This window comes from Sphaeramia orbicularis, chromosome 21, assembly GCF_902148855.1.
Source record: "Sphaeramia orbicularis chromosome 21, fSphaOr1.1, whole genome shotgun sequence".
In the NCBI taxonomy this organism is placed as follows: Eukaryota; Metazoa; Chordata; class Actinopteri; order Kurtiformes; family Apogonidae; genus Sphaeramia; species Sphaeramia orbicularis.
Window position 1 is genome coordinate 8,330,291 of NC_043977.1, and position 16,483 is coordinate 8,346,773.

Sequence of the window (16,483 nt, forward strand, 5' to 3'; positions counted from 1 at the left end):
CAAAAAATGAAGAAAATTATAAACAAAATGAAGAAAATAAGTAACAAAATGAACAAAGTAACCTACAAAATGAACTAAACAATCAACAAAATGAACTAAATAATCAACAAATTGAACAAAAATAATAATAATAATAATAAAAAAGTGAAGAATAACCAACAAAATAATCAATAAAATGAACAACCCCAGAGCCTGCAGTGATAAGTGCAGTGAATCTGAACATATTCCATAAGAACTGATGGAGCTTTAAAATGAGTGTCTCCAGTGTCATACATCATCACAGCTGAAGGCGTTCCAATGAAATACTGTGAGTGATTTGACTTTTGGTCAGATTCTAAACATTGCAGCTATTTCTCACAGATCCAACGTCTCAGGGTGTTACAGGACAGATCATTCCATTTACCCTTCACCGGTTTTTCTGCACAGTCCTCTTCACCGAGATTCACACCGTTACTCCCCATACCATTGTTCGGTTCCCCTTTATCCCAGAACCTGCAAAAATAATCAACAAAATTACCAGAATTATCAAGAAAATGAACAAACGTAACAAAATTATTAACAAAATGAACAGAAATGAACAAAGTAATCCATGAACTCAACAAAATAGGCAGTAAAAATTACAAAATAAGCAAAATGAGCAAAAACAAAGAAAAAAAAAGAACAAACTAGTCAACTAATTGAACAAAAATGAACAAAATAATCAATACAATTGACAGCCTGCACAGATGCGAAAAGCTTTAAACACTGGTGAGAAATGCTTGAAATTCAGCGTATCCCATAATAACTGATGGAGATATGAAATGAGTAAACTCAAATGGTACCAAACACATGGTCAAATATGACGCTGCATGAATTTAATTAAAGTAAATCACTTTTTTTTCCCTTACGTCAGTGTGACTGGAGATCCATCGACCCATTTCCAAGTTCCCTCATTGACACGATCAGTCAAACCGATCCAATAATAATCTTTGAACCCTTGGATGAACTCCTGTTGGAGTGAAAGAAATAGATCATTATTTATTCATGAAAAATCCAACTGAAAGAAATATTTTTCTGACAGAAAAGACTACTGCTTATTTAAGGGCGTAAAAATGACCTGAGGGTGTGATCAGTATTTATTGAATCATAACTGTGTAGATAAAAATACAGCAGGAACAAAAATGGAAAACATAATCACCAAAATGAAGAAAATAATAAACAAAAAGAACAAAATAATCAAGAAAATGAGTACAAATGACCAAAATAATGAAAAAAAGAGAACAAAAATGATCTAAATAATCAACAAAATGGCCAAAAAAATCAACAAAACGAACAGAATAATCAAGAAAATCAGCGAAAATGACCAAAACAATGAAAAAACTGAGAAGAAACTGACCAAAATAATCAACAAAAAGAACAGAATAATCCAAAATTAACAAAATAATCCATAAAATGAAGAAACATATCAAAATATCAGAAAAAAAGAAAAATTGACAGAATGACCAAAAAAAAGAAAAATTGATGAAATGACCAAAATAATCAACAAAGAGAACCAAATAAGTAATAAAATGAGTAAAAATTACCAAAATAATGATAGAATTAAAAATTTTTTTTAAAAAAAGTACAAAATAATCGCCACAATGAACAAAAACTAAACAAATAACCAGATCTGATTAAACTCATATCAGATGTTTCTAATGTCAGGAAGCTAAACCCTGCCCCCCCCCGCCCCCCCCGCCCCCCCCCCCCCCCCCACACACACACACACACACACACTCACTCTCATGTGAAGAAAAGACGATGGGAAATAAATGTGTATGTTTACACAGATGAAGGTGTGTTTGATATCTCCACCTGTTCCTCTGTGCTGTCTATCACCACCAGATCTGCGTCTCTGTTTTTGCAGTCGTTTCTTCCTGCTTCCCAGGGTCCAGCTGTACTGGAAAAGAAGTAACAGCTGCAAAAGGACATCCTCCATCCTGCAGGACACGTTGTCTTCTGCTCTGCAAGACATGAAACCAAAACCAAATATTTCCATTGTACAAAAGAGCTGACATGAAACCACCAGAAAAATCTGAAGACAAAAACACATTTCTACCAAACTTTCATCATCGTATTCATATGAAATGTTTGACATGTTTGACGTTCCTGTCCTAGAAGGTCTTAGAAGGTTAGCTGCTATTACATTTATGGGCAGAAGGTGACAGTAGTTATAAAAGTACAACAGCACCTAGCATTAGTGGTTAGCATTAGCCCTCACCTGCTGATGAAGGATAGTTTGTGAATGTAAACATTTTCATCATGTAATTCTACTTTTTTCACATTAAAGTAAGGAAAATAAACTTTGGAGTTGTCGTGATTTACAGATTAAAATCCTATTACACTGTTGTCCATAAAGTTTGAATAAAATATGTTTTACCTCTTTTCACAAAATGAAATGTGATTTAGTCTTGATTGTAACTGGGACTCAGTTTGTAATCATTGTACTGGGTCAAAGATTATTACTGATGTGAAGAAATAGGAACAAGAAGAGAAATGTGTCTTAAAAACTTATTCCAACTTTACAGGCAACAGTGCAGTTATAGATTGCAATAAATATCATTGTACGATGCATTTTTAGGGTTCGTTTCATTTATTCATATGACGTTGTCACTAAAACACTTGCAAATTGTTTGTTTTTACTGAGTTTTACTCAACATTTAATTTTATTTTTAATCATTATTATTGTTATAATTATTATAAATGTTTATCTCTATATATTTATAATGTTCTGACCACAAATAATCATTTTAATCTGGTTTCTTCATCTCTAATTAAAAAAAAGTGGTCTGAAAACAAAATTATTCCAACTTTATGGCTAACAGTGAATTTTTACTGATGCACTCAAGATTAAAATACCCCTGAAATTAGTTTGACTGATTGTCAGTAACTTCAGTGTAATTTTTGTATTTCACAAATGAATTTATTCCTTAGGCTGCATTGGATCTTTTGGCCGGCCAGCTTTGGTCTTTGGGCTGTATGTTTCATCTTCAGTCTTGTTTTAAATTGAGTTTTATAGATTTTTTTAGTCACTCACTTTTGGGCAGAGTCTGCAGCCTCTCCACTTCCTGGTTGGCTCTGATGAGGCTGGTGTTGAGCTGGTCTCGGTCTCTAATCAGGTCTGATATCTGGTCTCTGCTGGTCTGGAGCTGCCCGTTCAGGTCTGACATCTGGTCTTTGCTGGTCTGTAGATGGTCCGTCATGTTGGCTTTGATTGAGGTCAGTTCTGCAGCTGAGATGTTTACTGCAACAATATAAAAAAAACTACTAACCCTCAAAGACCTAAACAGCTGCTATCGACCAAAACCATCTACTGATCCAAACAGTTTAATACCAGTTGATCCACTAATTCTAACAATACATGTAAATAATTGGTGTAAAATACAGTTCTTCATCTTTTCATGGTCATCAGATATGACCCATTTGGACGTTCAGATCCTCCGTAGTTACCGTGGAAACACCATCACCTTCTACAACATTGATTCACCAGTAAAACCCATGAGTTCAATTGCATCCATGTGTCTCCCCCTACTTCCCCTCTCCCCCAGTCTCTCTCTCTCTCTCTCTCTCTCTCTCTCTTTTTCTCCTCCTTTACTCTCTCTCTTTAACCCCAACTGGTCCTGTCAGTCGTCCATCCTCCAGGACTCTGGGTCTGCTCCAGGTTTCTGCTGTTAAAAGGACGTTTTTCTTCACCACTGTCACCGAGCGTTTGCTCCTGGAGGATTCTGTTGGGTTTCTGTAAAGAGTCTGGTTTTGACCAGCTCTATATATGGAGTAAGTGTCAGGAGATAACTTCTGTTATGACTTGGCGCTATATAAATAAATTTGATTGATTGATTTGATTGATCATTGATTGATTGATTTGAGTTAAATAAATGGCAGTTTTGCATCAGTTTTCACTCTAAAAATGTGGTGTTTCTCCACATTCCAGCTACTGTTTGCTTCATAATGAAAGTCCCAAAAACCACCCATCCAGCATGTCCATGTGGGCCCCAGAAGGGTTCCATTTGGGCTGCATATAAGGGTCCCATGTGGGTTTGTCCACAGTTTCCATGGTGACCCCACATGTGTTTGCCCAGATCAGAATCAGAATTTCTTTATTGTCATTGTACCAAGTACAACGAAACTGAGGCAAAGCTCTCAGGTTCAGTGCAAGAATTTACAGACAGACAACAAATATCAGTAAAAGGCACAGTTATTTATATTAAAAAATAAAAAGTATTGCGAACTAAGATATTTGTAAAACATAGAATTTAAGTAGTTTGAATAACACGAGAAGTAGTGCAAATGACAAGAAAGATAAATACAGTGGGATAAATAGTGTGAAGAATAAATAATATGAGATATTCACATCTCTGATTCTGATCTGGGCAAACACATGTGGGGTCACCATGGAAACTGTGGACAAATGCAAATGGGACCCTTATATGCAGCCCAGATGGAACCCTTCTGGGCCCACATGGACACACTGGCTGTGAGTCTTTAATGAGTAGAAATGCACAAACGGAGATCAAGACAGTCAATCAAATGCTTATGCTTTTGTTGTATTTCACATCTATAACACAATCTGCTTAAACAGGTTTGACTGATGTCACTAGGGTTTGTTACTGATGTTCTCTTGGATGTTCTCTTGGACAGCGTCTCTGAACTCCATAAGAGGCTGTGTGCACAGCTCAGAAACTGTAACTACACTGACCTTCACTGATGGTGGATGTTTAGTCTTAACAGTGCTATTAACTTTACGTTTGGCACACTTGCTTCTGTTCAAATATATGAAAACAATAAGGTTATTTTTCCCCTAAAACAAACAAAAAAAAAGCAAAAAATCAATTGTTTATCTGGATGGAATGTGTGATTGTACATTATTAAGCGTTGATAAATATTTAAGATCAGTAAATGCTTTTGGTTGACAGTGGATGTTTGGGTCTTTAAGGGGGAAGTGAACAATCCTATACATTTATATTTGGTGCAGCTACTTTTGTGCAAAACAATATCCAAACAGCTAGGTTCTGATCCACTAAAACAAACAAAAAGGCAAAAAAAACAAACAAAAAAAAACCTGCTTATATGGAAGGACGGTGTGATTTTACATTGATAGCATCTGCAAAAACTACTAAACCACCTTTGTACATGAGATTTATTCAGGATATGACTTTACTTCAGTCATAAAGAGATGACACTCTGCATTTTACACCAATGATTTACATGTATTGATAGAATTAGAGGACCATCAGGTATAGATACTTTAGGCCATTGGCTGTTTAGGTCTTTGGAGTTAAATATAATACATCACCAGACCTAAAATAATAATAAAACCAGTTGTAAAAGTCCAAAAAGAACCCATGTGAGACTGAATCTATGTGAATAAAGTCCTGTTCTTTGTGCAGTGTTTGATCCAGACTCACTGTAGACCCCGAGGCCGATGAGTCCAAACATCAGGGAACCACAGAAGAACCCCAGAAAGACAACAGCTCTACGTAAGCCCCTGTTTGAGACCTGAGGAGCTGAGGACAGGAAACAGACCAGAGAATAAAACAGTAATACTGAGACCAGTCTGGAAAGCACTTCTATGAATCCAGGATCTATACTCTCACCTGAAGATCCCGTGTTGACACGTTTAACCTCCTCAATGTTCATGTACAGATCCTCCATCCTGGGTTTGTAAATTCAGTTCTGCAGCGATGGCCAGGTTACATGGGAGTGTCCTAACACTTCAGCTGTTTCATCTATAGAGGAAGTTATGAGTGTTTAAAATACTGAATTATCTGTTGCATTATGGGATTTAGTTGAGGTTTCTGCATATTTTCAGCTGCTTGTGGTTTGGTATTTCTAGACATGAGAGCAGTGAATACGTGTCATGAGTCACTAATGCTTAGTTAACAGTAAAGTATATCCTACAGTCTGCTTACAGGAAGGGTGTTAGTGCAGATTGTTTTTAATTTAACCTTTATTTAACCAGGAAAAAAGATCCCATTGAGATTAAGAACCTCTGTTCCAAGGGAGTCCTGGCCAAGAGGCAGCAACACACAGTTACAACATACAATAATTTACAGGACAAGTCAAACTATGAAAAACAAGTGCAAATAATTGAGTTATTCTCTAGCACTTTGAGTTTGGATTTAAAAGCATTCAAGGAGGTCAATTCAATCCGTTTCCAGTCTTTTAGCAACGCATTCCATGTGCAAGGAGCAGAGTAGACAAATGCCTTACGGCATGTGCTCTACTACCTACCAACACCTGGAAACGACTGGTAGCTCTGTTTGAATCATGTTTTGTTTTCCTCTAGTGTTTTTAATACATTACAGCCACATATTTTATCACATAAGTTACTGATTTTTAAATTGCACAACACCACGGTCACCTGGATTTTAGACTCTTTTGTTAAGACTGGAAGTACGAAGTCTGAACCCAGATGCAAGACCCACAGACAAAAATACAATGTAATTGTGTTTATTAAACACAGTCAGAAAATACAGTTCACACAAAAGGATTATGGGTGAGTCTTCAGTGAAACTGCTTGGTGGATTCATCACGGCATCCGAACCCGAATGAGTAAGCCCATGGCCCGGGTCGGGAGCACACGAGGGGAACCCGACTAGGGGAAAACAGAGGAGAGTCAGGAGACAGACCAGGTCATGCACAGAGAGGCTAGCAGAAAGGCAACAGGACACTGGGAAAAGGCAAAGTCACATACCGTTAATCCAGGCAAAAAGGTCGAACACAGGAGTGGACACTGAGGCTGAAGCACAGACAGGGGACAGGCAAAAACTCTGGTGTCAAGGAAACAATCTGGGTCAAAAACAGACAGGCAGGCAGACAAACAGGATCCGAAGAAACGCTGGTAAGTAGACACACAAGGAGAATTCGAACTGGCAACAAACATACAGAAACACAGGGCTTATATACACAGGAGGGAGGGAAGACAATGAGACACAGGTGGAACAAATCAGGGCGGGGACAGGTAATCAGACACAGGTGACACAATCAGGGAAGGGAAGTAAAAACACCAGACATGACACAAGAGGAGAACTTAACAAAATAAAACAGGAAATGACAGACAAGACAGACAAAACAGGCAGAAGTCCAGGGACTGATATGACATCTTTTAACCATCCTCAATTTGTGAGACTCGGTGACAGATGTTCTGAAATGATCTAGATTAAAACTGGAGTTCCGCAGGCCACTGTTTTACCCCCCTCCTTATTCACACTGTACACGGCTGACTATAGGCACAGTTCTGCTTTTTGTCATCTGCAAAAATGTCCTCATTTCTCAGGGTGATGACTGGGCTTACAGAGAGGAGATTGGCTTTTTTGTTAATTGCTGTGTTTCTCATTTTACAGCTCAGTGTGGAGAAAACTACGATGGTCAACAAGGGCCAAACACATTGCAACGGCCCAGTGCATCTCGGTTAGAGAAAACCGCGCAAATTCACAAACTCAAACACAGTCTAAACGAGGTACAAAAAGAGGAACGAGGTGCACATGAAAAAATGCACCACAAGAAACAAAAACACATGCATCATCACAGGCCCGGACTGGGTAATCGGGAGGACCGGGACAATTCCTGGTGGGCCGGTAAAATATTTAGGCCACTAGGGTCGGAGTTCACTTTAAATATATATGATTTTTTTTTTTTTGGGCGGGGGGGGGGGGGGGGTTCAGTCATAGCACTGGGTTCATTGCATGAAGACTTTCACTTCCTGCTTTGCTGCAGTGCAGACGCTTTTGCTGCTTGCTCCCTGCTTTGCTTACATTCTTTCGATGATTTTTTTCTTATTCTGGACTAAAAGTTGCAGACAGAAGGTCGCTGATATTCTTTAATGAGCAGAGACATACTTCTTAAAAGACAAAGGACTTTTTTTTGCCATTTTTACTGTTTTATGACCACCTCAGTGCTTCTTGACCGTGGGCTGTCAACAGCACAGGCCTGTACCACTTCACTTGGAAAGACAGTGCTCAGCTAAGCTAATTAGCTTCAAGATGCCTCCTCTATCTGCCGACGACTTCGACAAACTTCTGCAGAAAATTGCCGTGCTGGAGACTAAAATTCACCGCCTAGAAGTTAATGTGGAGGTAAACGGACTAGGTGGAAATGACACCACCCTACCCCTGGCTCAAATTAGTGGACAGGGGCTGGCTAACACACAGCTAACAAGCACAGACAAAGCTACCACGAAACAGGTAGGCTCTGTTCTGTTTAATAAATCTACAAATAGTAGTCCTCCCTGGAACCACCTTGGAGCAAAGCCAAAGAACAAATCATTTCCATGGGTAATGGGAGGATGTTTAACAGGCAGAGCACAGCGAGCTGAGGTATGTGATGAGACCGGCTGGCCTGCACTCCCTCCCAGACAAAGTGCCTCTTCAACCCCCGTACCTGGAAGGACACAGCCATGGAAAACTGTACAAGGGAGGATGAACAACAAACCTCCAAAACAATCAAGCATTGAACTGCAGAACAGATATTCTCCACTGATGAAGGACCCTGAATTTCCGTCAGACCATCCATCCTCAGACAGCGGGGTAAGGACTGATAGCATGTCGAACAGTAAAAGGCTACAGGGAAAGCTAAAGCCTGGGCCTCAAACTTTGATTGTGGGTGACAATACTATTAGAGATGTACAGAGGGTGTGCAGTAAAAACACCAAAGTGATCTGCTTCCCAAGGATGTGGTCTCCAACATGACTGAAAAGATTCTGAGTATCGTGGCTGAACACCCAACTGTGAGGAACATCCTAATACACGTAGGGTGGAATGATGTTGCTAAAAAACAGTCTGAAAACAGGACTTCACCGAGTTGCTGAATACTGTGAGCTCTGTGAAAGCGGGTGTGTTTATCAGCGGACCTATACCACCAGTCAGATACGCAGGGGAGAGATTCAGCAGGCTGTGGGCTCTAAATAAGTGGCTTGCTACTGCTTGTACTGCCTACCCAGTGAATTTTATTGAACATTTCCACATCTTTTGGGAGCGAAGACACTTTTTCAAAGGGAACGGACTCTTCCTGAACAAGCCAGGAGTAAAATTGTTGGCATCTAATCTATTTTACTTCCTGCGTCACCCATCAGTTGCCTCTGCCAAGGACTTTAAACAACAGGCACCATCCAGAGGGAAAGACAAAACACGACTGATTAAAAACCCAGAGGAAGAGCAACATTCACCCCCACCCAAGGAGTGCTCTGAGCCAAAGAGGTGTCAGAGTCAAGAAGCGGAGGGGTCTCCACAGGCCTCCATGCCCCTCAACAACCACAGCACCTTTGATGGTCCACCTGCCTCACCCCCTGAAACCCCCACCAGGTCTCTCTCCTCCTTACCCTCCCTCTCTCCCTCCTCACCCCACTTGGAGTTCACTGACCAGATGAAGGAGCTGGTCAGTGCTGGACTAAGATGCACCCCCCATCCCTCTCCTATCTTCTCCCCTATAAGCACTCCTCGTCGAGCGCCACCACCTCCAACACAGGCTCCAAAGACTCGTCGCCCAGTGCCCCCCACCCCTCCACCGCCTCCAACACAGACTCCAAAGACTCGTACCAACTGATGTGCCCTGGGTCCAGGCTGCAGGATTACCAGCAGTCATGAGTCGTCCCAGGCCAAGCTGGGGCCCTGTATGCTTTCAGTTTACAAAATTCCTGTCTTGATTGGTCACAGAAGAACAAAGGTGAATGTGAGAAACTGGGGGCACAAAAGTGATGGCACTAGACTGTTAAACTTAAAAAACATTCCCTGGGAATCACAGTCTGTCCCAACAATTATAGAGGATGTTCCTATGACATTAAGACTTGCTTTACTGAACATCAGATCGTTGGCTGGAAAAACATTTTTAATCAATGATTTTATCACGGAACACAACCTTGATTTTATTTTTTTAACTGAGACTTGGTTGGATCAAAACAACAGCACAGCTGTTCTCATTGAGTCAACCCCTCCCAACTATAGTTTTATTAGTGAGGCCAGAGTGAATCGGAGAGGAGGGGGAGTAGCAGTTTTATTCAAAAACTCTTTCCAGTTTAAAAAATTATCTTTCAGTAATTTTTCTACTTTTGAATATGTGGCTCTTCAGCTGAAGTCCTCCCCTCGAGCCATATTAGTAAATGTTTACAGGCCACCTAAATACTGTGCAGACTTTTTCGATGATTTTAATGAACTGCTGTCCATAATCTGTACTGAATATGACTGTATAATCATTGTTGGGGATTTTAACATCCATGTTGACGACCCCCAGGACAGAGGGGCTACAGAACTGTACTGTACTCTTGACAGCTTTGGGCTGAGTCAGCATGTGTCCAAACCCACACATAACAGGGGGCACACTCTGGACCTGCTTATCTCCAAGGGTTTAAACATACACAAGGTTGTTGTGAGCGATGTGGCCCTGTCTGATCACTGTTGTGTTTTCTTTGAGAGCTTTATCTCTGTGCACACAAGTAATCAGAGAGAAGTTATCAAGAAGCGATGCATTACTGAAAACACCAGTGAAATGTTTAATGTACTTTTTTCTTCTACAGCAACCCTGCCTTGTGGTTCAGTCAATGAGCTAGTGAATAACTTTAATTCTAAAATGTTAAATGTGATAGACGCCATTGCTCCCATTAAGTTGAAGGTTGTGTCTAGCAAGAAAAGATCTCCATGGAGAAATGCCATGGCAGTGAAAAATGAAAAAAGAGAGTGTCGGAAAGCTGAACGCAGGTGGCGAAAATCAAATCTCCAGATTCATTTTGACATCTACAAAGAGAAACTTCACACTTATAATCTACAGCTGAGGAATGCAAGGCAGTCTTTCTTCTCAAACATTATCACCAGAAACAAAAATAATGCTCGAGCACTGTTTTCTACTGTTGACAGACTAACAAACCCCCCTGTGTTAATAGCACCTGAACTTCACTCAGCCAGGGCCTGCAATGACTTTGCTTTGTTCTTTACAGAGAAAATTCAGCATATTAGACAGGCCGGGAATTCCTCAACACCAGGTTCAGGATCTGTGCTGTCTGAAAACCATTTAAACACCCTGACACACTTTAATCCAATCAATGACAAAAATCTGGAGGACATTCTACACCAGCTGAGCTCTTCCTACTGCTGTCTAGATGTTTTACTCACAGATTTTTTCAAAAAAGTTTCACATGTCATGGCATCTGACCTGTTACAGATTGTAAACGTGTCTCTAAGCTCAGGAGTCTTCCCACAGACCCTGAAAACAGCTGTTATTAAGCCGCTCCTAAAAAAGAACACTCTAGAAAAGACCTCAATGAACAACTACAGGCCGATATCAAATCTTCCTTTTTTAGGTAAAATCATTGAAAAGGCTCCAGTGTCCCAACAGCTGAATTACTTCTTAACAGTAAACAGCTGCTTTAATGTCTTTCAGTCAGGTTTTAGACCACATCACAGCACTGAGACAGCTCTGCTCAAAGTATTTAATGACATTAAACATAGATCATGGCAGATCTTCAGTTTTAGTGTTACTGGACCTCAGTGCTGCATTCGACACAGTCGACCATGATATATTACTTGATCGACTGGAAAATTGGGTGTGACTATCTGGCACAGTTCTTGATTGGTTTGCATCCTACTTAAAGGGCAGTGATTATTTTATGTCAATAGGTAACTTTAAATCTGAGCAGACCAAAACTACATGTGGAGTCCCCCAAGGCTCCATCCTGGGGCCCCTTCTGTTCAACATCTACATGCTTCCACTGGCTCAGATCACAGAAAAAAACAAAATAGATTACCATAACTATGCAGATGACCTACAGCTCTACATTTCAATGTCCCCAGGTGACCATAGCCCCATACAAGCACTGGGTAAATGCATGGAGCAAATATCTGAATGGATGGGCCATAACTTTCTTCAGTTAAACAAAGAAAAAACTGAGGTAGTCGTTTTTGGACCCAAGGAGGAACATCTTAAAATCAGCATACAGCTCCAGTCACTTCAGTTAAAAACCTCAGACCAGGCCAGGAATTTGGGTGTTGTCATGGATTCAGACCTGAATTTTAAAAACCACATACAAACAATTACAAAGTCAGCTTACTATCACCTCAAGAACATTTCTAGGATTAAAGGACCGATGTCGCAGCAAGACCTTGAAAAACTTGTCCATGCCTTCATCTTTAGTCGAGTTGACTACTGTAACAGTATCTTCTGTGGTCTGCCTAAAAAGTCTATTCGACGACTGCAGCTGATCCAGAATGCTGCTGCTCGAGTCCTCACTAAGACCAAGAGAGTGGACCACATCAGCCCAGTTCTGAGGTCTCTACACTGGCTCCCTGTCTCTCAGAGAATAGACTTCAAAATTCTCTTACTAGCATATAAAGCACTGAATGGTTTAGGCCCAAAATACATTAGAGACCTTCTAGTCCAGTCTGAACCATCCAGACCACTCAGGTCATCTGGTGCAGGTCTGCTCTGTGCTCCCAAAGTCAGAACTAAACATGGAGAATCAGCGTTCAGTTTCTATGCTCCATATATCTGGAACAAACTACCAGAAAATATCAGGTCTGCTGAGAGTCTGAGTTCTTTTAAGTCCAGGTTAAAGACTCACCTGTTCACTGCTGCCTTTGACTAAAAGGCTTTTGACTTTTTAAATTTTATATTCTCTTTGAAACTCTGCACTGCAACTTTTACTTTAATATGTGTGTTTTTATTTTATTTTATTTTATTTTGATTTTATGTGTTGTTTTCTTACTTGCTGTTTTTAATCACCTTTTATATGTTTATTTTATAATGTTTTAAATGTGTTTCTTTTTGTTTCTTTTATTTCAATGTCCTGTGTGAAGCACCTTGAATTGCCTTGTTGCTGAAATGTGCTATACAAATAAACTTGCCTTGCCTTGCATAAACTGCAACCGCTGTTCCTGGGCCCCACCCCCTGTACTAGCAAGCAGACGCAGATGCACCGTGACCTGCCATAATCTGTCCTTACATACGGTTAGTAGCTCTGTACTGTAGCTGTGGAGCATATACCATCTGTGCTCTGTAGGCTGTGGATGGTCAGCTGTGTTTGCTGTTTTAATAGAAAGAACAAGGGTGGTGCAGAGAAGGCAAGAATTAAAAAGAGGAAAGCTCTGGAAGCAAACGCAGCCAAATGTGCCAAAATCTGCAACTTTTTCACAAAAACTACCTCCCGGTTGAAAACAACTAATGAGGACGATGAACCGGGTAAACCACCTTTCAAGTTAGTTAATTATCGAGTCAGTGAATTGTGTGGCTTTGTGGTGTGGAACATAACGTAATTCATTTTAAATAATAGTATGATGCGACGCCACAGAACTGGGAAACTTTGTCTTGTAGCTCCTCAGAGTCAGAAAGCAGATCCAGCAGCAGACACCAGCCATGAGCCCACAAGTCCAGAGTGGGCAGGTAGGACTGCTCAGAGAGGGAAGAGGATTAGAAGAAATAGGCTCCAATGAAGAGTATGGTGTAGGCCTGTTCAGTATGAAAGGGGCTCTGAGATGCTCCAGGATTCAGCACTACATGAATGAAACTGACACCAAGGCTTTGAAAATAGAAGATTTGTGCTGAGAATTCTGACCATTTTTAAAATGTGCTTTAGTGTCAGAAGCAGAGCCAGGAGCAAGTAGTGATGAGAGGATTGTTCCTGTCAGGATGGAAGGAAAAGGTGAGCTGTTGGAACAGACTGTGTCAACAAGCATTAATTCCAGTAAAACCGCTTTCTATATCCAAACGATAATACTGGCCTATTTTATTTTTTATTATTAAAAGTGAGACAGTAAATACACAAAGCCCACAACTGAAAGGCAATAGCATAAAGTAATATTAAATAAGCCTGCATATTTTGCCAATGTAAATATCTGAATTAGTTAAGTAAGTCCAAATGTCTGTAGATATTATTTTTTATTGTGATCCAGGTGCAGGAGAGTGTAGGGAAACTGGAGGAAGTGTGAAAGGGAGAGCAGAGTCTACTGATGACAGAGGAGCAGCTCAGCAGCACAACCCTGAACCACTAGGCACAAATGACACAGATGAAGAAGAGTCTGTTGTTAGCTTTGATTGCTTTGCTCGCCCTCAGTCACAGGATACACATATATTTTTTTCTTGTCATCCTCATCAAACCCCTAATATCACTGTACCAAAAGTTTTCAATAGCAAAGATGGAACAAACCGCAAGTAAGTTGTGATGGAAATCTTTTGTTACAGAGGATACAAAAATGATAGAGTTATTAGAAAGTGCAGCAAGCTTTATTTATTTTGTTGTATTATTTTTTATTAATATTTTTATATATCTTTTATTTCATTTCAAACATTTTAAAGGTTTGAAAAATGTTACACTTATAAGAACAAAATATAGATTCTGTTATTGTTGTGTTGTGAGGAATAATAATGTTGGAGATGTCGATGTGCACTCACTGTTGAAATAAATCCACATTGTGAAGCAACCTTTACTTGCACTGAATTGGAAATATTTTAGAAAATACACTGAATTAGAAGGCTTTGTAGAACAGTGTGTAGACCTAACATGTAAGGTTATAATTCCATAATTTTAATAATAATTGGTCGTGATCTAAAGTGGGCCGGTCTGAGGTATGAAACTCCAGGGCTGAAAATGAGTCTCAGTCCGGCCCTGCATAATCATAAAGAAACGATGCAAAGCACAAAACTATTCAAACCAAGAAAACATCTGCAAACAAAAAACGCTGCATAACCGGTCAGTCTAACAGAAGTGCTCCAGACCTGTAGGGGGCGCTGTCAGCAGAACAGCTCAATGCACAGACACACAGGATGGAGAGAACAGCTGACTGACAGTGTTTCAAACTACAGTGGGAACAGATTGAAGTTACGGCGTAGAGCTGTCATGTGACTTTTATTTGATTCCATTTGACAGTAGTCTGTTGTCTATAAACTCTGCCCCCTACAGGTTTGGAGCACTTCTGTTGGACTGACCGGTTATGCAGCGTTTGTCGTTTGCAGATATTTTCTTGGTTTGCATCGTTTCTATATTTGATGGTTATGCATTTGTTTTTGTTTCTTGCAGTGCAGTTTATTTATTTGCTCCACGTTCCTCTTTTTGTACCTCGTTTAGACTTTGAGTTGGTAAATATGCATCGTTTCTGTACTTGCAGCTGTTTTCTCTTAACTGAGGGCCTTTGCATTGTGTTTGGCCCTTGTCAACCACCATAGAAAACACACGAGCTAATTGTAAGAGTGAAAATGGAATAAGTAACTAGACTTCCATACATTTCTGGAAGGAAATGTAACCTGTGTGCTTGCCTCTTGCCAGATCGGTGGACGTGAGGTTAGGTGCGACGTAAAAGCAAGAAATATCTGCCATTCACTTCATCTGTGAATGTGTGGACTGACGCCACCACAGACTTTCTGTAGACCTGTATTCAGATGAGAAGCCCCTCCCACAGCCTGTGTCAGTCCTGTTAAAGCAGTGTTTAAATAGGCTCCTTTAATTGAATAGTTCCATGTGTCTGTGTATGTGATCCCAGGTGAACTCATTCATTTCACAGAGAGAATTTATGGGAAGGTTTTGAGCTTCATTATTACCTCCGCCAAGCAGGTTCTGTTTTTGCCAGCATTGGTTTGTCTGTCTGTCCGTGTGAAAGATAAGTCAAAAAGTTAAGGACAGATTTTCAGGAAATTTTCAGGAAATGTTGATACTGGCACAAGGAACAAATGATGAAATTTTGGTGGTGATCGGGGGTGGGGGGGCCCACGGGGGGGGCCACTGATCAGCCTTGGCGGAGGTCTGCGCTCTCCGAGTGCTTCTAGTTATCATAGTATTTTGCTGGTACGACCCACTTGAACTAAAATGATTTTGACACATTGACTGTTCGTATCTTCAGTGTAATTTTTGTGTTTCACAGATTCATCCCACAGACCGGACTGCTTGTGGGCCGTATGTTTTTTTTGTTTGTTTGTTTGTTTTTTTCCTGGGTGTATGTTTGACACTGCTGGTGTCAGTTGTGGTGGTATGTGCATGAACAGATGTTGTTTCCAGGACAGTGGTAGTCATGTACGTGTCCTTGTGAGTTTGTGTCCTGATGTTACTGTGACTGTGAGGCTTCAGTCGGTGCTGGTTTTATTGTCCAAACCTGTTCTTCTATGTTGTTTATGATGACCAGATCTCCTCCTTGGCGTGTGCAGAAGGATCTGCTCTCTGTCCATGATGCACGCTGGGTCGGAAAGAAGTAACATCTGCCGCTGAGCAGCTTCATGTGGACGGACATACTTTCTCTGTACAATATGATATTAAACCCAAAGGTTTACAGGATTAGACTTTGAGTTCTGCAGAAAATGAACTGAATCAAGAAGACAGTCAATAGTTTACAAATACTTATAAGTAAAACTACCTCCATTAATGTAGTTTAGGATCTCATGCATCTCATGATTAAACAAAAACTACAGCAGGGATTTTTATGAAACTTTATGGGAGGATAGGGGACGACGAACCTCTTCAGTTCAGGAGAACATCCCTTTAATGCTATACCGTATGATG

The 16,483-nt window shown here is 40.3% G+C and overlaps 1 protein-coding gene across 1 annotated transcript; it reads right to left on the reverse strand.

Moving 5' to 3' along the window:
* Nucleotides 1-297: 297 nt before the first annotated feature.
* On the reverse strand, nucleotides 298-5,729 carry LOC115412839 (CD209 antigen-like protein C). The gene is made up of 6 exons (XM_030125495.1): nucleotides 5,613-5,729; nucleotides 5,424-5,522; nucleotides 3,056-3,262; nucleotides 1,834-1,982; nucleotides 888-988; nucleotides 298-492 (listed from the first exon to the last, which is right to left on the reverse strand). Exons 1-6 carry the CDS (start codon nucleotides 5,668-5,670, stop codon nucleotides 348-350), a joined length of 759 nt encoding a protein of 252 aa, XP_029981355.1. The 5' UTR covers nucleotides 5,671-5,729; the 3' UTR covers nucleotides 298-347.
* Nucleotides 5,730-16,483: the final 10,754 nt, after the last annotated feature.